This window comes from Salvelinus fontinalis, chromosome 1, assembly GCF_029448725.1.
Source record: "Salvelinus fontinalis isolate EN_2023a chromosome 1, ASM2944872v1, whole genome shotgun sequence".
NCBI lineage: Eukaryota > Metazoa > Chordata > Actinopteri > Salmoniformes > Salmonidae > Salvelinus > Salvelinus fontinalis.
This window is the reverse complement of record NC_074665.1, coordinates 63,879,905-63,903,896: the sequence shown is the minus strand read 5'-3', so window position 1 is coordinate 63,903,896 and position 23,992 is coordinate 63,879,905. Positions and strand designations below refer to the sequence as shown.

Here is a 23,992-nt window from a genome sequence, read left to right as displayed (position 1 = left end):
GTGTGTGTATGTGTTTGTTTGTGTGGGTAGGTGTGTGCGTGCACATGTGTGTGTGTGAGTTTGCGTGTGCTTCAGACCTGGGTAGAAAATATTTGTATTTTGTAGTTTATTTGAAAACATCACATTTTCAAATACTCAAGGTAGTCAAAGGGTAGTGGAACATGTAGAGAATCCACTGAAGGCAAGTATTTCCTTTGATATTCATAAACAGGTCTCAGAAAAAACAATAATATTTTAAAGCACAAATAATGGCATTTTAATGAATTTGTCCTCTTTTCTTTAAAATATTTGAACGTATTTTGAATACCTCTCTGAAAAAAAATTATATATTTATTTGATGGCTGCGAAATATTTGATGAAGAACCCAAAAACTACAACAATTAGTTTAGGTATTCTAGATACATGATCATTATTACATGGTTTGTACGTCTTTCAGGTATGAATCTTAATATATAGCCTATAATTAAATAGTTCATGATTGAATCAAATAAAACATGGCAAACATTCACATTTATCAATCTAAATAATAGAAAGGGATACAAATGTAAATCAATCAGGCATTTAGGTACATCTAGGCAATTGTTCGTGAGGGACATGGACTCATCTCAACATTGGAGTTGGAACGGTTGTCTAAAATATATTTTCTTAATGAGTTAAACATAAGGTACAGTAACACTTGACATCAAGTTCATATTACGTACATATACAATATACCATATATGTAGTAACCTTGTAATTACTACAATAGCAACATGGTTATTAAATAAGACTTTAGATATTGGTTTATAATTTAAAAAAAAGGGAGTTATTACACAAGTGGAATAAGGTACAATCACTAATCTTGTGCACAGTAATTTCAAAATCTCTCGGCTCATTGCTATGCAATTTAATTACCCAAGTATTATGTAACAACATACTAATAAAATTGTGCTCTAAAAGTAATTACAGTGTTATTTCACAGGCACAATAACTGTTATTGAGAATGTTAACAGTAACGGTTAAAATATAGCTATTAAGTGTCTAAGGGAACTAAATATAAAAAACTTGACAGCCAAGGTGGGTGGAAAATCATGTTAATAGCTTATTATACCATCCCTTTAAATATGGTTTACTGTGTGTTTGAAATAAGAACACTCAGATAGACAAAGAGGTTCTAAAATGTTTTTGTCTAGCATCCAACTCCCTGTCTGCAATGTTTTCACATTTCTTTGAATTTCTCTGCAGTATTTTCAGGTATCATAACATGTATTACAGCTTTCAACCTTTTCAGTGGCATGTTGAAAGTGGTATACTGTAGTTTAGTGTCACAACTAATTTATAGTTATCTGTAAAAATATCATTGGTTGATTGGTTTGACTTGATTATCTACACATGGGTTCTGTTCAGGAGAAAGGAAATATACAGAATAATCAGATAGAAATGTATTGTGTAGATCAAATTTGATCTCCTGTCAGATAGATTGGAATAGTACAGGAGATTGTGTTTGGTCTAGTCATTATATCTGCAACATGCAGTTCCTGAGTTTTTTGTTATGTTTGTTTTAACCCTATCCGAAACCTCAACCCTTATCGTAACCATTCAGAATTAATACCTAAACTTAACCGTCAAAATTGGATGATTATCCCCCGTCTGAACAAACGTTGAATACTGAAGTCAAACCATGTCAGTGTGAGATCTTGTTGGGAAAGCAGGGTGGAGGACACCAGCCAGGCTTGACAGTCTGACAGAAGCTGATGGAGGATCTGAATTAGTTTGATATTGGCCGTGTCTGTGTGTGTGTGCGTGTTTGTGTGTCTACGTGCGTGTGGATATGCATCCTTGTGAGTGTCTTTGTGTGTCTTTGTGTGTATACACGTGCACATGTGCTGGTGTGCATGTGTGTGTCAAGAGGACCAGGGGACAAAGCTGGCTCCTGTCTGTGTCCTGGGTCCCTCATCAGGCCCTCATTAGTCACGCTAAGTGACCTTTGAGGAGGTGAAGATAGACAGGAGATGGGACACAGCCAGAAAGTCTATCTCCCTCTCCTTCTCCTTCTCTCTCTTGTCCCTCTCCCTTGCTAGCTCTCTGTCTGTATGTCTGTCCCTCTCTCTCTCTTTCCCTTCTCTCTCTCTTTTCTCTATCCTGTCTGTCTGTCTCTCTCTCACTCTCACTCTTTCTCTCTCTCCCTCCCCCCTTCTCTCTCTTTATCGCTCTCTCCTCCTTCACTCTGTCTCTTCCTCCCCTCCTGGGTGGTTCAGTGGTTCCAGAGACGGTTCAACAGAGGAAGGTTTTTATATCTCATACAAATACAGTACAGCATTGTCTAAGAATGTATTTGGAGAAAGTGTGAACTATCAACTCATTTGAATGTTTGTTATTGGATGTTTATTTGTGTGTGTTCATTTTAGTGTGTCAGAAATGCAGCCTCTGTCTGTTGGAATCATCTTACTATTTTTATCCATCTTTCTTTCTCTTCTCTCTCTCTCTCTCTCTCTCTCTCTCTCTCTCTCTCTCTCTCTTCATCTCTCCCTTTTTTCTTTCCCTTGCTTTCCCTCTCTCTCTTTATTTATTTATTTCTCTCTCTCTATCTCGCTCTCTGTATCTCTCTCTCTCTGTCTCTCTCTCTCCCTCTCTCCCCTTGACCCGGGTAGCAGCTTCAGCCCGGGGGGACTAGTCTGTGTGTAGCCTGATTAGAGGCAGTGTGGGCTGGGGACAGCTGGGCGTTGTGCTGGGCTGTCTGGAGCTCCTCCAGACATATTCAGACCTGCTACTGAGGAGACAGGCTGGAACGTGGGAGGAAACGCACACACATACACACACACATACAAGGACCAGAGAAGGAGGACACCCACATAATCGCTAGTGCTGCCTGGAGAAAAGGCACTTAGAAAAGGTGACTTAGCCCTCTGAGACAGAGGCTGTTGTGTGTGCGCTCGTGTGTGTGGTCCCTTGTTTTACTATCTTATCCCTTCTTAGACTTGAGTTAGTATTAGAAATGTAGAAAGAGAAGCAAACAAAAATGCCTAAAAGTTCCATAAAGTAAACAACGTTAGATAGTGAATGACAAAATCACATATATCTTTTGGTTTGAAAATAAATGGCACCATTAAGATAGTTATCTTTATAAAAATGTCAACTATATTTGATTTATTTACTTTTGCAAAACAATAAAAAGTGTTTCAGTAACAGAACTACTTAAAGTTTTAAAGGGTTAAAAACATAACTGCGTAAGTTAAATTCATCTTTTCATGAATTCAGGTGCTATGTCTGTATTTATGATTACTGGTGTACCATACCATAAAGTATAATTCAAGCAAATTATAACAAATTCATTTTTTTCATTTTAAAGTTGAACGCTGTCACTTTACAGCCCTTTTACTACTGGAATTGTCATCTGGTATGTAATGTGACATTTCTTCTAACAAAAGGTACTCTCTGGTCTATATTACACTCAATTCCCAAATGAACCGATATGTTCTCACAATATATTTTAATACATAGGTAAATACCTGGTAACTAGAGAAATCAAGCGTTACTAAAAAGTGACATATTTCAATAGTGTTAGTGAAACATAGTGAGAACCAGAGAGTTCACCACCCAATGGGTAGTTTTATTCCATAATATGAGTCTCTCTCTGGCCTCTCCTCTTTTTCTTTCTGTTGTCAGATTTAGTATCCTTCTCTCTCTATCTCTTTCTGAGGAGTAGGCCTGTGGTCCCAATGCAGGCTGCTCTGTACGATAGTCAGTGGCAGCATCAATCCATCCATACATCCATCCATATCTTCTTCTTTCTACGAATCCATCCATCCATATCTTCTTCTTTCTAGGAATTCATACATCCATCTTCTTTTTGATATTTCTGATATCAACAACCAATTATTATAATTTTTTCATTTAATTAACTTGTTCATTCTTATCTACATAAAATGAGAAACATAACAAGGAATGGAAACACGTTATTTGAATATTCCATAATGTTTCTGTGTCGGCCTGAAAAATTCTGAAAAAGTTTTCTAGAAATCCTGGTTGAAATACTCCTGGAATCGGGAGGGAATAGAGAGGACATGTGGATATTCTCCAATAAGGTTTTCTGAAAAACCTTGGAATTTTGCATCGTCTGTGTTTTCAGGAAATACCTGATCCAGCTCATTCATGATTTTGAGCGTATGACAGAACATTCAAATAAGGTGTCATCAGTAGCTACCTAACTTTCTATATCCACTCTGGACAGACAGTTAACTTGTCTATTTCAGTGTCTACTGAACACACAAACGGCTTTGACAAGGGCACAACCTTTAACTCAAACTTTACACATGCATTTTCTCTTACCCCTTTTTCTCAAAAGCATAAACTCTCCCTTTTGACTATTAATAAATCTTGAAGCTTGCTTTACTCCAATGTCTGCATTCTTTCAAAGAATTATAAAATCATTCAAAGCACCAAAAGCACTGTCCTTACCGCAATCTGTGCAAGTCTTACCATACATTTTACTAACCCCCTCTGCTATCGTCATAATGATAAGGGGACATCTGTAAAATATACATGTGATTGTTTTATTTATAGGATCTAACAATCTAATAGTGTCTTGGAGGATCCCGTCACCTTGTGTCTGTGATAAACGTTGACTCCAAAATGGCAGGTTAGTAACACCACCACCTCTGTATCAAAAATCTGTAGTAACCATCTCAAACCCAGGACAGTCTGGGTTTCTTTGGGGCTCTCAGGTCAGGTATAAAATAGTGCTACTGTATGGTAGGGGCTAGGGTAGGGGCTAGAGAAAGTGCTACTGTAGGGTAGGGGCTAGGGAGTGAGTTATCAGAATAGTCTACAGGGGGTGGGTGGGTAGCAGAAAGGAGATTGGGCCACAAAAAGGTTAAATGTTTGGACTAGTGGTCTGGAGGGTCTGGAGGGTCTGGAGGGGTCTGGAGGGCTCTGGAGGGGTCTAGAGGGTCTGGAGGGGTCTAGAGGGGTCTGGAGGGGTCTAGAGGGTCTGGAGGGTCTGGAGGGGTCTGGAGGGGTCTAGAGGGGTCTGGATGGGTCTAGAGGGTCTGGAGGGGTCTAGAGGGTCTGGAGGGGTTTAGAGGGGTCTAGAGGGTCTGGAGGGGTCTGGAGGGTCTGGAGGGGTCTTGAGGGTCTGGAATGCTCTACAGGGGTCTGGAGGGGTCTAGAGGGTCTGGAGGGTCTGGAGGGGTCTGGAGGGGTCTAGAGGGGTCTGGATGGGTCTAGAGGGTCTGGAGGGGTCTAGAGGGTCTGGAGGGGTCTGGAGGGGTCTGGAGGGGTCTGGAGGGTCTGGAGGGGTCTAGAGGGTCTGGAGGGGTCTACAGGGGTCTAAAGGGGTCTGGAGGGTCTGGAGGGGTCTGGAGGGGTCTAGAGGGTCTGGAGGGGTCTAGAGGGGTCTGGAGGGTCTGGAGGGGTCTGGATGGGTCTAGAGGGTCTGGAGGGTCTGGAGGGGTCTGGAGGGGTCTAGAGGGGTCTGGATGGGTCTAGAGGGTCTGGAGGGGTCTAGAGGGTCTGGAGGGGTCTGGAGGGGTCTGGAGGGGTCTAGAGGGTCTGGAGGGGTCTAGAGGGTCTGGCGGGGTCTGGATGGGTCTAGAGGGGTCTGGATGGGTCTAGAGGGTCTGGAGGGTCTGGAGGGGTCTAGAGGGTCTGGATGGGTCTAGAGGGTCTGGAGTGGTCTAGAGGGGTCTAGAGGGTCTGGAGGGGTCTGGAGGGTCTGGAGGGGTCTGGAGGGTCTGGAGGGGTCTAGAGGGTCTGGAGGGGTCTACAGGGGTCTAAAGGGGTCTGGAGGGTCTGGATGGGTCTGGAGGGGTCTGGAGGGTCTAGAGGGTCTGGAGGGGTCTGGAGGGGTCTGGAGCCGAGGGGCATGGAGGGTGTTTTCTAGAGCATGGTGGGATATGTGGGAGACTGGTGTGAGACTGGGCGAGACTTGGGAGAGAGACTGGGGAGACTTGGGTGAGACTGAGGGATAGATAGCCAGGTGAGAACTAGCCCGAGTGCCAGTCTGTATGTGCTATCATACCCAACTCCCTGTCACTCATTGTCATTTTGGCTTGACAAGGACAGAAATGGAGTTCGCAAGAGCACAAAGAGATCTGCGACCAGACTAGATGGGAATACTAATCCGATACTAATAGGATATGAGAGGTATTTGTGAGATATGAACAGTGGCTTAGTGGAGAGTATACCCAGGTATACGCCGTATACCCCAAAAAATGTAAGTGGAAGTATACTCACTTCTTAATCCCCCGTGAGCACTGCATACCCTCACTTCTTTTTTTTACCCCTTTTTTCACCCCAATTTCATGGTATCCAATTGGTAGTAGTTACAGTCCTGTCTCATCGCTGCAACTCCTGTACCAACTCGGGAGAGGCAAAGGTTAAGAGCCATGTGTCCTCAACCATACTGCTTCTTGACACAACGCACATCCAACCCGGAAGCCAGCCGCACCAATGTGTCAGAGGAAACACCATACACCTGGCAACCTGGTCAGCGTGCACTGTACCCAGCCCGCCACAGGAGTCGCTAGTGCACAATGAGACAAGGATATCTCTGCCAGCCAAACCCTCCCTAACCCGGACAATTGTGCGTCACCCCATGGACCTCCCGGTCGCGGCCGGCTGCGACAGAGCCTGGGCTTGTACCCAGAATCTCTGGTGGCACAGCTAGCACTGCGATGCAGTGCCTTAGACCACTGCTCCACCCGGGAGGCCTCTACCTTCATTTCTTAATGAGTGTACTTCTAGCGCAATGGCGGTATACATCGGATCAATTATGTAGTACAATAAAGAAATAATGCACAAAGTATCCTACACAAATGCAAGGCACGTGAAATACATTACATTACCAAAAGTATGTGGACACCTGCTCGTCGAACATCTCATTCCAAAATCATGAGCATTAATATGGAGTTGATCCCCCTTTGCTGCTATAACAGCCACCACTCTTCTGGGAAGGCTTTCCACTAGATGTTGGAACATTGCTGCTGGGACTTCCCAGGGCACTGATGTTGGATGTTTAGGCCTGGCTCACAGCCATTCCAATTCCTCCCAAAGGTGTTTGATGGGGTTGAGGTCAGGGCTCTGTGCAGGCCAGTCAAGTTCTTCCACACCGATCTCGACAAACCATTTGCGTATGGACCTCGCTTTGTGCGTGGGGGCATAGTCATGTTGAAACAGAGAAGGGCTTTCCCCAAACTGTTGCCACAAAGTTGGAAGCACAGAGACGTCTAGAATGTCATTGTATGTTGTAGTGTTAAGATTTCCCTTCACTGGAACTAAGGGGCCTAGACCGAACCATGAAAAACAGCTTTAGACCTTTATTCATCCTCCACCAAAAATTACAGTTGGCACTATGCATTGGGGCAAGTAGCGTTCTCCTGGCATCCACCAAACCAAGATTAGTCCGTCGGACTGCCAGCTGGTGAAGCATGATTCATCACTCCAGAGAACGCATTCCCACTGCTCCAGAGCCCAATGGCTTCGAGCTTTACACCACTTTATTTATTTATTTATTTTATTCACTTCAGTCGACACTTGGAGCTTAGTCTTGTGTGCGGCTGCTGGGCCATGGAAACCCATTTCATGAAGCTCCCGAAGAACAATTATTGCGCTGATGTTGCTTCCAGAGGCAGTTTGGAACTCGGTAGTGAGTGTAGCAACAGAGGACAGACATTTTTTTAATGTGCTACACGCTTCAGCACTCAGCAGTCCCATTATGTGAGCTTGTGTGGCCACCACTTCGCGGCTGAGCCATTGTTGCTCCTAGATGTTTGCACTTCACAATTACAGCACTTACAGTTGACCAGGTTAGCTCGAGCAGGGCAGACATTTGACCAACTGACTTGTTGGAAAGGTAGCACCCTATGACCGTGCCACGTTGAAAGTCACTGAGCTCTTCAGTAAGGCCATTCTACTGCCAATGTTTGTCTATGGAGATTGCGTGGCTGTGTGCTCGATTTTATACACCTGTCAGCAATGGGTGTGGTTGAAATACCCAAATCCACTCATTTGAAGGGGTGTCCAAATACTTTTATAAATATGGTGTATATTCACATGCGAGCTGCACACATAGCCTAGTTTCAGAGTAGACAGCAAGAGCGCGCAGCTATCAACTGGCTGTTTCATGGAGCAGCTCACAGAAGAACGACATAGATTAGTAGGGTAGGTAGGAAAGACGTTTTAACTTTTGATATCTACCAGTAAATGCTAACTAAGGCAACAATGGGTATGCAAACCAGGTATTGAAAAAGTGTGGTCCGAAATCGGTGTGCAATTCAGTCATCATGGGCTGTTTGAATGAAAATGTCTGGCAAAAAACCTTTCCAATTAAATGTTGACTACAAAGTAGGCCTACCTGGTAATATGATATCATGATGATCCGTATCAATTGGGAGGGCATTTGTTTTACAAACTCTGCCATCACAAGTAGGACATTGTACAGTACAAAAACACCACTAGCCAAATTCCGCCCTACAAAGGCAAAATGCAGTAACTACGGATTTGTTCAAAAGTCTTTGGTCCATTCTAATGGCTAAGTATATTATCTGATTAATGTGGAATTAAGTTTCCTGACACAATAACAAACCAGTTGATCAGAGGATATCATTGAGTATCAGAGAATGTTGTCTGTCTAGACAGAAAAATACTTTGAAGACAGATCATGCAGTCAAAAAATATGTAGTTATTGTATTTTGCATTTGTAGTGCATAAATGGTATCTTGCTAGGTGCACAACTGAATTAATGGGCAACTACTACCTGCCAAAAATGTTTTATTACGATTTTTCCCAGGCCTCAAAAATGGTCCCCTGATGTGGTTTGAGCGTTATTGTGGACTTAGAACATACATTTGTTATCGTTTTTCTATATATAAAAAAGTGTGATTCTGAGAGTGAAAACCTGAAAAATCTATAGGAAAATACATAAAAACTATAGGAAAATATATATATTTTTTGCCTTTCCTTTGATGGGCGGGCCATTTGAGATTATTTTGGGCAGAATTAGAGTATACCCACTTCTACAGGCATCACAACACCACTGGATATGAAGGATACATCTCCACTGTGTCAAAGCAAAACAGTATGATAGGTAGGACAATGGAAGGATAGACGGGAGAGGGAGGGACAACTGGGGAAGACTGGGAGTAGGGTTGTGATTGTTGTATCACTAAGGTCACTGGAAGACAGTATGATAGGTGGGACACTGATGACTCTTCATGTACTTGATGGCGAACTTCAACTCCTTGCTCTTCTTCTCCCATTTATGGATGGACATGAGCAGCAGCTGCTGGTCCACCTTACGACCCATGATGAGGAAGTTACTGCCAAGACTGTCGAGCTGAGCACAGGGGCAGTTGGCTCCATTCTTTATGTACAGTGTCAGCTTCTTCAAGTCCTTCTTACGCAGGACACCCATCTTGAGCACCTTCTTCTTCTTCTGGGCAGCGATGAGTTTACGGTCGCCCTTCTCTTTCTTCACTTCTTTGATCTTCATCTTGATAGCTATGGGAGAAGGGAGAGAGAGAGAGGACGTAGAGAGGGAGTGAGGAGAGAAGCGGAGAGGGAGGGAGGAGGGAGAGAGAAAGCAGAGAGCGAGAAGGGAAAGTGACAGAGAGAGAGAGATGGAGAGGGAGGAAATATGGAGAGATATACAAAATTGGATCAATGACATCAATTTTATTTCAGATGATCATCCTAATGATTGTGTTGCCTTTAAACAACATATTTAACTTATTTGAATCTATGGTAGGGTAAACAGAGACAACTTAAATCCATGAGCTAAACAAACAAAACATACAATCCATTATTTTGCAAATCAAATCAGCCTAACATTGGACTTGATCATTCAAAGACTACAGTATATGAAAGCTAATCATGTGTTTTAGGTTGTGACTTGGCCATTGCTTTGACAGCACACAAATGCACGCACGCACACACACAGATGCACACACACACGGTTAGATCCCGCCCCAGGCACACCTTTACACCTCTCTAGATCAGGGTTTCCCAGTCCTGGGGCCCCTCCCATGGGTGCCTACACAGCTGATTCAAATAATCAAAGCTTGATGATGAGTTGCTTATGTTCTGAATTAGCTGTGTAGTGCTAGGGCAAAAACCAAAAGGTGCACCCACCGGGGGCCCCAGGACCGAGTTTGGGAAACCCTGCTCTAGAGGGTCATCATTTACCCCTGACACAACTAATCGCTATTACCTTGGGACTGCCTCAAGACTACATCCTCTGTGTGTGTGTGTGTGTGTGTGTGTGTGTGTGTGTGTGTGTGTGTGTGTGTGTGTGTGTGTGTGTGTGTGTGTGTGTGTGTGTGTGTGTGTGTGTGTGTGTGTGTGTGTGTGTGTGTGTGTGTGTGTGTGTGTGTTTGTGTCCGCCCTAATCGTTGTCCCTCTATTGAGCACCTAAACACTACAATGGAAAGTTACACTGGCGGATGTGTCCCAAAATGGCATACAAAGTAACATACTATAAAAGGAAAATGATGCCATTTGAAACGCAGCCCATGACAAACGTTTTTATTCTCTTACTTACTGAAACCCAGTTATAAAGCATTTATAATGTAAATATTCCTACATGTGGCACTGTATATTCCTCTATATGGTTGTTTACATTTTGGTGAATCACAAATAGAAAGCAACAGCGTAGATACGTATATGCTATGACAAACAGAGTATTAAGCTAGTGACTCCAATACATTCATTTATACAGCGTAATGTATACACGTGAAGGCGGGTTAAATGGGACTGCTCTGTGTGTGTGTGTGTGTGTGTGTGTGTGTGTGTGTGTGTGTGTGTGTGTGTGTGTGTGTGTGTGTGTGTGTGTGTGTGTGTGTGTGTGTGTGTGTGTGTGTGTGTGTGTGTGTGTGTGTGTAACAGAGAGGAATTCTCCATGCGAACACACCCTGACAGGCAAAATTAATCATGTTGAGGGTAAGGACCAATGTTGGTATGAAACATTGCTATGTTTCCAAACCGCCTGGAAGATTGCCATTTCACTTCTCGCCTGCTCTTTTATAAACATACATTTCATAAGTTTCATACACACATATACACACATGGTCTTAGTATGTTCAGGGGAATATGTGTCTGTTTAGTGTTTGTGTGTCCCACTGACTAGGATTTGACCTGAGACATTGCACAAAATAATGCAAGTAACATACAATAAAATGGCCATGGAAAGAGTTGTCTCTGCAGGTTGGATGGCTAGGTGGGCCTAGTTCACACACACACACACACACACACACACACACACACACACACACACACACACACACACACACACACACACACACACACACACACACACACACACACACACACACACACACACACACACACACACACACACACACACAATGATGAAAGCTTCAAAGGGGTCAGCTGTAAGTAAAATGCCCTGTGTGCCCACCTAGAGATATGTCATAAGTAATGTTCTCAGAGTCTGTGTGTGAGTGAGTCTGGCCTATGTCCTGATGACAAGCTCAACCTGCTTTATACAATGAAAATGAAAGGAGCGAGAGAACGAGGGGGACAGACATACAGAGACCTAGAGAGACCGAGAGAGACCGAGAGAGACCGAGAGAGACCGAGAGAGACCGAAAGAGACCGAGAGAGACCGAGAGAAACCAAGAGAGAGGCAAAGGAGGAGAAAGTGACGGAGAGAGAGAGAGAGAGAGAAAGAGAGGGCCTGTCATTTTGAGCAGAAACAGCACTTCCTGGGGCGAGAGCACGTCAGCCTCACTAACACACAGGTGTTGGGTATTTACAGGACCACACCTAAGAGGGTTATACCTAGCAGGTCCACAGCCAGGTCTCTCTGGGACTGCTTTGCTTGGTCAGCAGTTTAGTGCTAGTGACTGACCGAATATCCAGCTGCCCAGTGGGTAAAAACCTGACAACATCAAATCAACGTCCAATTTTGGTTGCCTGATTGACAAAAAACTTTCATTCAACTTGAAATCATGTCGAAGTTACTTTCTACGCAATAGCCGGAAGACGGCTAGTTTTCATCCTCCTCTGGGTAAATTAAATGCAATACCGGAACTAGGAGGTTCGTGGTTCTCACGCCCTTCCATAGACTTACACAGTAATTATTACAACTGCAAGAGCCAGACAATCTGACTGAGGCAAGACGCCTGTTGATCCTGCTGCAGCAATGGAGCCCAAAGATCCAGTGGAGAGTGACGTGGGATGGGAAGCCGCCGAGCCAACAGAGGCAAGGAAACCTCTCGAGCCAGCCAGGACGTGAAAGCCTGACGGGCTGGCTTAGGCACCCCCAGTTCCATCGGTTGCGGAATCCACCCCGACATCACCAACAAAACAAAAAACAAAACAAAAAAACTCCTGGACCGGTTAGGCGAACAAGACCTGATGATCCGGCTGAGGCCTGACGTGAGATGGGTGCCTTCCAAGTCAACCGGGGCAAGGAAACCTCTCAAGCCAGCTAGAGTGTGGAAGCCCAACAAGCTGGCTAGGCACCCCCGGTTCCATCGACGGCGACCCAGAGCCGACATCACAACCAACCGGAACGCCAGTACTCCCAGATGCTTCGTATGTCGGCAGATGCATTCTGTCACATGAATTGAAGCTGGAGAGATGAAGCAGGTATCGGGAGTAAAATATTTAATAAATAACGGACATGGAATGAGACAGTAACAGCGTCAGCAAACAGGTAACAGAGAGCGGGAGCAGACGTGACAGAGAAAGACAATAGTTGAACAGTTTTGAATAAATTAATTTCATAAAAAATTAAGGAGAGGAGAGAGAGAGATAGCTATAATTGATGTAATTTCTTTCTTTTTCACTTTCACTTAGTTAGGTAGCGAATGCAGCTAGTTAATTTAGCCTACTCAAACACCCGGCTCAAACAGAGAGGGATGCTATGTTAGCTAGCTGGCTATAACTATCCAACACGGGAACTCTTCCAAGTCAAGTTAAGCTTTTGGTTTTATTAATTTATTTCCACTGAGGCCGGTGTAACTGCCAAACTGCTTGCTGCTTGTTGCTGACTGTACACTGTACTTGTAACGGGTTTACTAACACGTTAGTTCTAGTATTTATGTTGACTATGCTGTTAACATGGTGACAATGATGTATGTTGTGTGTAGCAGTTAGCATTTATGATACGAAGGTTGGCTTGGAAAAGTTTTTTTGCCTGGTCACAGGAAGCTGATGTGTTGTGGCCAGGCACAACTCCAACACCATCATTAAGTTTGCTGATGACACAACAGTGGTAGGCTTGATCACCGACAACGATGAGACAGCCTATAAGGAGGTCAGAGACCTGGCCGTGTGTTGCCAGGACAACAACTTCTCCCTCAACGTGATCAAGACAAATGAAGATGATTGTGGACAACAGGAAAAGGAGGACCGAGCACGCCCCCATTCTCATCGACGGGGCTGTAGTGGAGCAGGTTGAGAGCTTCAAGTTCCTTGGTGTCCACTCCACCAACAAACTATCATGGTCCAAGCACACCAAGACAGTCGTGAAGAGGGCACGACAAAACTTATAGCTGCACCATCGAGAGAATCCTGACTGGTTGCATCACTGCCTGGTATGGAAACTGCTCGGCCTCTGACCGCAAGGGACTATAGAGAGTAATGCATACGGCCCAGTACATCACTGGAGCCAAGCTTCCTGCCATCCAGGACCTCTATGCCAGGCGGTGTCAAGCCCTAAAATTTGTCAAAAATTCCAGCCACCCAAGTCATAGACTGTTCTCTCTTCTACCGCACGGCAAGCGGTACCGGAGCGCCAAGTCTCGGTCCAAAAGGCTTCTCAACAGCTTCTACCCCCAAGCCATAAGACTCCTGAACAGCTAATCAAATGGCTACCCAGACTATTTGCATTGCCCCCCCCCTCTTTTACGCTGCTGCTATTCTCTGTTTATTAACTATGCATAGTCACTTCAACTCTACCTACATGTACATGTTACCTCAATTACCTCGACTAACCGGTCCCCCTGCACACTGACTCTGTACTGATGCCCCCTGTATATCAACTCGCTATTGTTATTTTACTGCTGCTCTACTTTTATTTCTTCTTTTTTACGTATCTATTTTTTTACTTAACACATATTTCTCTTAAAACTGCATTGTTGGTTAAAGGCTTGTAAGTAAGCATTGCACTCACTGTAAGGTCTACACCTGTTGTATTCGACGCATGGGACAAATAACATTTGATTTGTGGCAGTGAAGTCCACAAGCAAATGGAAGAGGTGAGAGGAGGAAAATGCATAGATGTGAGTAGGAATTATACAACAATCAATGCGATCATGCTGTTGTATGTTGGCTGCTATGAAAGTGAATTGTGTTTGTGTGTGTTCAGCGGTGTATTCATTCCGCCGATTCTGTTGAAAAACATTTCTTAAACTGAAGCAAACGGAATGAAACTGGGATAAACATACTTGAATTTGTCTAGTTTGCAAATGTTGCACTACTGATTACACCCTAGATCTGCTAGATGCAGGCAAGAGTGTGCAAGGTGGTATTGAATGTGTCAATGTCTGTCACCTTGATGACTCAAATTTCTCTTGACCTGTGCACCTAGGTTGTACACTTTCATTCACAGGTTAGGTTGTAGTTCTATTTGGGAAACCTCATGATGCTTATAGGGAAAATGTTAGTATCATGTAGTAGCCTAAACCTATTGATGTTACATTGAGCTGGGTGAATGGAATATGAATGACAGTCATCCAATATGCTGTAATTAAAATAAGGCCATGCTCATAAAAAAAGTATTGTCCTCCCTCATCTTAAACGGCACCGACCGCACCTTGTGTGTGTGCATTTGCATGTGTGTTTCTGTGTGTCTTCAAATTGCTATCTGCCATCATACGCAATCATATTACATTCTAATAAGAGAGTTATTGCGTCATGCTTTTTCAAGCTAACCCTATTATTCTCCTTCATTCCCCCTGGACTCCACAATTTACCATTATTCAATCTCACAAATAAAACAGACAAATAAATATATCTAGATGAGTTGCTGACCTCATGTTAGATGACAAGAGATGTGTGTGTGTGTGTGTGTGTGTGTGTGTGTGTGTGTGTGTGTGTGTGTGTGTGTGTGTGTGTGTGTGTGTGTGTGTGTGTGTGTGTGTGTGTGTGTGTGTGTGTGTGTGTGTGTGTGTGTGTGTGTGTGTGTGTGACCTCCTGCTAGATGACAGAGAATAGGACAGCAGTGTTGGCTGCTTCTCTAAATGGGAAAATTAAGACATTCGATGTGTCCTAAATTGCATCCTATTCCCTATATGTGACTGACCGCCTTAATTCGGTCTTATATAGCAACATTTGAAATTGTGTTTTTTACATTGGATAAAAGCAGAGACACAGAACTACAAAATGGTATATCATACACTACATTTGAGGAACAATGGGAAGTAATTCTGCTTTGAAAGTTGATAAGCTTGTAACCTCACTTTTGAGATAATTGCCTTTGAATCTTTTTGTACCCACTGGAGAGCTCTTCCTTGTCTACACCCATTCCGCATTGTTCACACCCTCTTAAGCTGTAGCCCCATCCATCTCTTTAAGGGTTGATCCGTTCTGTCCTAACAACAGCAGTCAAGCACCCAAGTTAACAGGCTAAGGTTGGCTAGCTTGCTTGCTACTTCCAGACACAAAGGAAAGAACAGCTCACTGACCATTTTACTCGCCCTAGCAGAGCTGGACTGGCTGTTTTTATGTTATCCAGAGCGTTGGTGACTACAACTGTGCTGCTGGCAATGCTTTGTTCGTCATCAGATACGTCATCAGAGCGCACAATAGAACACTGTACTGTCTACACTCGGTTTGTTGTTAATATAATTTTTTTTCTTCATTAAATCAATTTTAAACAGAACTAAAGTTTTGTTGCTAAGGATTTCACAACGTGGATAGCCTTTACAGCTGGGACTGCACATTTCTGTTCCATTTTTTCCCCCCGTGGATTCCGCGAGTGCTAGCTGGCTGTACTACGGACACCTGTCATCGTCATGGGAAAGACTCATTGTTATCTTTTCGTAGAACAACTGGTTGCAGTAAAGAGCCAGCCGGGATACTAAGGAGATCCTGAGGGAAATCGATGAGTACCAACAGCTTTACATTATGGAAGAACAACATACTCCATCATGGAAAGACTACCTCACAAAAGAACTTCAACCCGCCAAAGAAAAGAAAGACAGTGTCTACAGACACAAACGATTTACTTACCGTTGAAGTAGAGGCTAGTGCTCTGGCTGGAATCCATGCAACACTGGAAAAGTTGTGTGAGGAGGTAGCAGGGCTGAGGGGGAGTTTGGAGTTTAGCCAGAGTGAAATTCCCACTCTCCAAGGAGAAAACAAGGAACTCACAGCCAAGGTAAAAATCCACGATTTCAAAATGGATTGTCTACTCAGGAAAAACAGGGTGATGGAGGAGTCGCTACTAGACATACAAAGTTGTAGCATGCTTGAAAATCTATTTTTTTCTGGGATTCCTGAGGACACATCCAATAATCCAGACTTCGCGATCAGAGAATTCATGCAATCCGTCTTGAAACTTCCTCTAGAGACTGTAAACAAGGTGGCTTTCCACTGAGTACACAGACTTGGAGCTCAGAGCGACAAGACCAAGGGTCCCCGACCGATCATCGCAAAATTTGAATACTACCAACAAAAGGAGCTGATCAAAAGCAGGGAAAGGGAGCTAAAGGGACCAAATGTTTAGTCTCAATGACCAATTTCCAAGGGAGATAAACAAACGTCATAAGAGGCTGTATCCGGTACAAAGACAAAGGAAAGTATGGGAACTGTAAAAATATCTGAACATCATGAAGTAGATATGAACACACAAGTACTCAATTGCATGCTCGCTTACACATACGGACTTATACATGCAGTACACATACACACCTGATCTCGCTGTCTTCTCTCACGCTCTCTCTTTTCTCTTCTCTTCTCTCCCTCTCTCTATTGTCGAGAACTGTTTTATAATTTAATGTGTTTATTGTTGTCTATCTTTTTTTATGTATTTGTCTACAAGTTTATATATGTTTACAACAAGCAACGGGAAGATATCAGAATAGGGGTATTGGGGAATAATAACATATTGTACGGAATACATTTGTACTATAGTGAAGCTGTCTCTAGAGTAATGCAAGGTCTCTTTCATGATCATGTGAAACGTCAATTGCTATGGAAATGCTGGAATGTGTTGTTCAATGATGTTATAGGTAATTATGATGCAACTATGAGGGTGATACGTATGGATTACAATTATCATCATGAATATTAAGGCTATACGCACTACATGTCACACAAATAGACACTCAACCATGCAAATTGGTGGAGTTATTATTTATTTGGACATCACACATTATAATCTTACTCTTATACAGACATCGTACACACTCACTAAATCACATCCAATATCATACACATCAACCTACTCAGATTTACTACACACATAATATCTTGTCTCAATTTTCTAACATCTGTGGCATTGGCTCACAGGCAAACAGGCAAGGGAATAAAACAAATATTGCTAGAATCTATTTCTTGAATTCTAAATATCAGACATTTGAAAGCTCTAGTTTTGACCGTCATATAATACCTCTGATGGCAGTAACTTTACAAGCATTAATTATGGTCAATATAGACTGAGAATAGTATCTAGTTATGGTAAGGGGTGAAATAAGTATAGCCATTTATAATTGTAACGGTTCAGCAGATTATAAAAAAGATGATCAGTCTTTACATGGCTTAAAGAAAAGTAATATAACATATACTGTTCAAAGGAAACTCAAATATCAAAAGAGATCTGGCTCATTAATCTATATGGTCCAAATCAGAATGATCCATACTTCTTCTAAAACAATTATACCAATTTACTGAACTTACAGGCAACAAATGATCAAATCATTATAACACAGTGTTAAGTTCCTCAATGGGCCGTAAAGGTAATCACTCTACAAACTATCATCACCGTGCCCTTAAGGAAATCCCAAATATTATGGACACATTAGAAATAGTGGATATTTGGAGACTAAAAAAACCCGACCTAGTCAGATATACTGTACATGGAGGAGACTTAATCAAGCTAGTCGTCTTGACTACTTTGTTGTCTCTTTCTCGCTTGCATCAAAGATGAAAAAAGTTATAAAAGGGGACAGAATGTGATCGGATCATCATCTAATTGGCATTCACATAACTCTTGTAGATTTTCCACGTGGACGGGGAAATTGGAAATTTAATCAAAATTTACTGGAGGACAACTTATTTTTAACTAAGACAAAATAATTTATAACTGAATTTTTCCAGTATAATATAGGTTCATCAAATCCCCTTATTGTTTGGGATACCTTTAAATGTACCTTCAGGGGTCATTCACTTCAATATTCATCAATAATGAAAAAGAAGTTTCTGGCTAAAGAAACCAGACTAACAAGGGAAATCCATGAACTAATAGTACAGGTAGATAGCAAAAAAAACTATGTTACATAGACACAAAATAAGTTAGAGGAAAAACAAAAAGAACTTGAGGAACTTATTCAAGAATCTAATGTAATCTATTACAAAAATAAAGCAACCTGGATGGAATATGGAGAAAAATGCACAAAATTCTTCCTGATTCTCCAACACAGGAACGCTGACAATTTTTTTTTGCAGAAACCCATTACTGAAGAAGGAGTCATCTATGATTCTCCGAATTATATTTTAAAAGAGGAAGCTAATAATTTTTGTCAGACGTTCTCTTTTCCGTCTCATCCTGTCACGAATACTACCGAAGGTGGCTCCCCTTTCTGTTCGGGCGGTGCTCGGCGGTCGTCGTCGCCGGTCTACTAGCTGCCACCGATCCCTTTTTCCTTTTCGTTTATGTCTGTCTAATTGTTTTCACCTGTTCCTTGTTGGGGTTTTGGGATGGGTACTATTTACGTTCGTTTTGCCCGCTAGTGCTAGTGCGGGCTTATTAGTTGTTACGTGTGGTGATGTTGTCTGTTTTTTGTTTTTTTCCGCTGTCCAGTATTTGTAACAAGGTTTGGGGTTTGTGTAGCGCCAGTGTTTTGGGCATTCACCCATGTTTGGACCTGTTACGTTTTCGAAGGACATTAAAGCGTTTTCCCGTACATTTCGCTCTCTGCAGTTGACTCCTCATTCATTCCACTCACCCGCCGTTACACATCCTCTCCCACTGAATGAAGATTACGGTAAGGAATTCTTTCCAAATAACATAAAAAATGGAAAATTATTACATGTACAGAAAGATCAGTGTGAAGGCCAAATTACAGAGGGATAACTTTTTGAGGCTATTAAATCCTTTCAGTCTGGAAGGATACCGGTAGAGGTATATCAAGCCTTTTTTGATATACTAAAAGCTCCATTGTTAGATTGTTTTAACTACTCCTATAGAAATGGTAGTCTGTCCGGTACTCAGCAGGAAGGTCTGATTATTATTAAAACAAGACCCAGATGGCAAATATAAAGACACAGTCTATCTAATTAACTGGCGGCCCCTTACACTTCAATGTTGTGATGGAAAAATACTCGCGAAATTCATAGCATTCAGAATTAAAAGGGTTTTACCAGGTATTGTTCATCCTGATCAGACAGGTTTTTTACATGGACAATACATTGGAGATAATATACAACACTACTAGAAATAATAGCACATTATGAAACATCTAAGAAGCCAGGCCTGGTATTTATAGCGGATTTGGAATAGGCATTTTATAAAGTAAGACTGGATTTTATTTATAAATGCCAGAATTTTTTTCAATTTCGGTAATTCTCTTATAAAATGGATAAAAATTATGTATTACAACCCCGGGTGTTAAATAGTATATAACGGCTACTTCTCAGAGAGTTTTGAATTGTCAAGAGGAGTTAAACAAGGGTGTCCGCTTTCACCATATCTCTTCGTTATGGCCATCGAAATGCTAGTTATTAAAATCAAATCCAATAACAACAGTAGAGGATTAGAAATCCAAGGCTTAAAAACAAAGGTGTCCATGTATGCCGATGACTCAAGTTTTATATTAAGTCCACAAGCTAGATCCCTGCAATGTCTCATTGAAGATCTAGATAACTTTTGTGTACTCTCTGGACTAAAACCTAATTATGATATGTGTACAATTTTACAAATTGATTCTTAAAAAAATACAACTTTTACTTTACCCTGCAGTTTACCTACAGTCGTATGAAAAAGTTTGGGCACCTCTCTGAGGCTGCATAATAATTTACTCTGTCGTCACAGAAAATGATCACAGTGGCATGCCATTCATTTTCTAATAATAGCTGAGTACTGGGGTATCGTCCAGACAAAGATTTTTAGTGTAGCAATATTAAGTTGTATGAATTAAATCAGATGTGAAAAATAGGCTATGCAAAAATGTGGGGCCCCTTGTCATTCTGTTGATTTGAATACTTGTAAGCACTTAGCACTGATTAATTGGAACACACAATTGTTTTGGTGAGCTCATTAAGCCTTGAACTTCATAGACAAGTGCATCCAATGATGAGAAAAGGTATTTAAGGTGGCCAATTGCAAGTTGTTGTTCTCTTTGACTCTCCTCTGAAGAGTGGCAACATGGGGGCCTCAAAACAACTCTCAAATGACCTGAAAACAAAGATTGTTCAACATTATGGTTTAGAGGAAGGCTACAAAAAGCTATCGCAGAGATTTAAGCTGTCAGTGTCCACTGTGAGGAACATAGTGAGGAAATGGAAGACCACAGGCACAGTTCTTGTTAAGGCCAAGTAGAATATCGGAGAGGCAAAGGCGAAGGATGGTGAGAACGGTCAAAAACAGCCCACAGACCACCTCCAAAGACCTACAACATCATCTTGCTGCAGATGGTGTCACTGTTCATCGTTCAACAATTCAGCGCACTTTGCACAAGGAGAAGCTGTATGGGAAAGTGATGCGGAAGAAGCCTTTTCTGCACACACACCACAAACAGAGTCGCTTGAGGTATGCAAACGCACATTTGGACAAGCCAGCTTCATTTTGGAATAAGGTGCTGTGGACTGATGAAACAAGATTGAGGTATTTGGTCATAACAAGGGACGTTATGCATGGCGGCAAAAGAACACAGCGTTCCAAGAAAAACACTTGCTACCCACAGTAAAATTTGGTGGGGGTTCCATCATGCTGTGGGGCTGTGTGGCCAGTGTCGGTACTGGGAATCTTGTTAAAGTTGAGGGTCGCATGGATTCCACTCAATATCAGCAGATTCTTGGGAATAATGTTGAAGAATCAGTCACAAAGTTGAAGTTAGGCCGGCGCTGAATATTTCAACAAGACAACGACCTGCTCAAAATCTACCCGGGCATTTATGCAGAGGAACAAGTACAATGTCCTGGAATGGCCATTCCAGTCCCCAGACCTGAATATCATTGAGAATCTGTGGGACGATTTGAAGCGGGCTGTCCATGCTCGGCAACCATCAAACCTAACTGAACTGGAGATGTTTTGTAAGGAAGAGTGGTCCAAAATACCTTTATCCAGAATCCAGACACTCATTAGAGGCTATGGGAAGCGTCTAGGGGCTGTTATTTTAGCAAAAGGAGGCACTACTAAATATTGATGTGATTTTTCTATTGGGGTGCCCAAAATTATGCACCTGTCTAATTTTGTTTTGATGCATATTGCACATTTTCTGTTAATCCAATAAACCTCATTTCACTACTGAAATATTACTGTGTCCATCAGTTATTTGATAGCTCAAAATTAAATTGCTGATCCAAACACCAAATTATTTATGAATGGAAATCATGGAAATTGTCAGGGGTGCCCAAACCTTTTCATACGACTGTATAACATGGGCTGATGGTGAAGTAGACATACTTGGTATTCATATCACAAAATATATAAATAAGCTCTCCACAATGAATTTCAATAGGAAACTTGTAAAAATAGACAAGATCCTGCAAACATGGAGAAATAAATAACTGTCTATTTACGGAAATATAGCCCTGGTTAACTCCCTAGTCATAGCTCAGTTTATTTAGCTTTATCTGGGATGGTAAACCAGACAAAATAAAATGTGCCTATATATACACTGCTCAAAAAAATAAAGGGAACACTTAAACAACACAATGTAACTCCAAGTCAATCACACTTCTGTGAAATCAAACTGTCCACTTAGGAAGCAACACTGATTGACAATAAATGTCACATGCTGTTGTGCAAATGGAATAGACAAAAGGTGGAAATTATAGGCAATTAGCAAGACACCCCCAATAAAGGAGTGGTTCTGCAGGTGGTGACCACAGACCATTCTCAGTTCCTATGCTTCCTGGCTGATGTTTTGGTCCATTTTGAATGCTGGCGGTACTTTCACTCTAGTGGTAGCATGAGACGGAGTCTACAACCCACACAAGTGGCTCAGGTAGTGCAGCTCATCCAGGATGGCACATCAATGCGAGCTGTGGCAAGATGGTTTGCTGTGTCTGTCAGCGTAGTGTCCAGAGCATGGAGGCACTACCAGGAGACAGGCCAGTACATCAGGAGACGGGGAGGAGGCTGTAGGAGGGCAACAACCCAGCAGCAGGACCACTACCTCTGCCTTTGTGCAAGGAGGAGCACTGCCAGAGCCCTACAAAATGACCTCCAGCAGGCTACAAATGTGCATGTGTCTGCTCAAACGGCCAGAAACAAACTCCATTAGGGTGGTATGAGGGCCCGACGTCCACAGGTGGGGGTTGTGCTTACAGCCCAACACCGTGCAGGACGTTTGGCATTTGCCAGAGAACACCAAGATTGGCAAATTCGCCACTGGGGCCCTGTGCTCTTCACAGATGAAAGCAGGTTCACACGCACATGTGACAGACGTGACAGAGTCTGGAGACGCCGCGGAGAACGTTCGGCTGCCTGCAACATCCTCCAGCATGACCGGTTTGGCGGTGGGTCAGTCATGGTGTGGGGTGGCATTTCTTTGGGGGGCCGCACAGCCCTCCATGTGCTCGCCAGAGGTAGCCTGACTGCCATTAGGTACCGAGATGAGATCCTCAGACCCCTTGTGAGACCATATGCTGGTGCGGTTGGCCCTGGGTTCCTCCTAATGCAAGACAATGCTAGACCTCATGTGGCTGGAGTGTGTCAGCAGTTCCTGCAAGAGGAAGGCATTGATGCTATGGACTGGCCCGCCCATTCCCCAGACCTGAATCCAATTGAGCACATCTGGGACAACATGTCTCGCTCCATCCACCAACGCCACGTTGCACCACAGACTGTCCAGGAGTTGGCGGATGCTTTAGTCCAGGTCTGGGAGGAGATCCCTCAGGAGACCATCCGCCACCTCATCAGGAGCATGCCCAGGCATTGTAGAGAGGTCATACAGGCACGTGGAGGCCACACACACTACTGAGCCTCATTTTGACTTGTTTTAAGGACATTACATAAAAGTTGGATCAGCCTGTAGTGTGGTATTCCACTTTAATTTTGAGTGTGACTCCAAATCCAGACCTCCATGGGTTGATAAATTTGATTTCCATTGATAATTTTTGTGTGATTTTGTTGTCAGCACATTCAACTATGTAAAGAAAAAAGTATTTAATAAGAATCTTTCATTCATTCAGATCTAGGATGTGTTATTTTAGTGTTCCCTTTATTTTTTTAGCAGTGTATAATGAATATGAACTGAGTGGGTTGAGATGATTAATTATTAAAGCACTAAACCTCTCTCTAAAAGCTTCACTTATTCAAAGTTTTTTTTAACCCTAAATGGTTCTCAAGTAGATTACTAAGAAAAGCTCATCCATTGTTTAAAAATGGCCTATTTGCCTTTGTACATATTGCCATGTCACAATTTCGAATAATTGAAAATGATACCCTTTTCAAAGATTCTCTCTTTTTCAAACAAGCATTGCAGAGCTGGCTACAATTTCAACTTCATCCCCCTGAAAAGAAAGAACAAATATTATGGCTGAACTCAAATGTGCTTGTTGATAAAATACCTGTATTTGTGGGAAAGATGTTTGAAAAGGGTATTTTGTTCTTAAATTATATTGTAAATTGGAATGGTAGCGTTATGTCCTTCATGGAATT

At 42.5% G+C, this 23,992-nt stretch overlaps 1 protein-coding gene across 1 annotated transcript in view; it reads right to left on the bottom strand.

Annotated features, from left to right (window-relative positions):
* Window positions 1-230: 230 nt before the first annotated feature.
* LOC129859632 (secreted frizzled-related protein 5-like) overlaps window positions 231-23,992 on the bottom strand; it is a 48,983-nt gene continuing 25,221 nt past the window's right edge. The window contains exon 3 of the mRNA XM_055929669.1: window positions 231-9,477. Coding sequence (XP_055785644.1) covers window positions 9,149-9,477 — 329 coding nt within the window. The 3' untranslated portion in view covers window positions 231-9,148. The remainder of the gene's footprint in view (window positions 9,478-23,992) is intronic.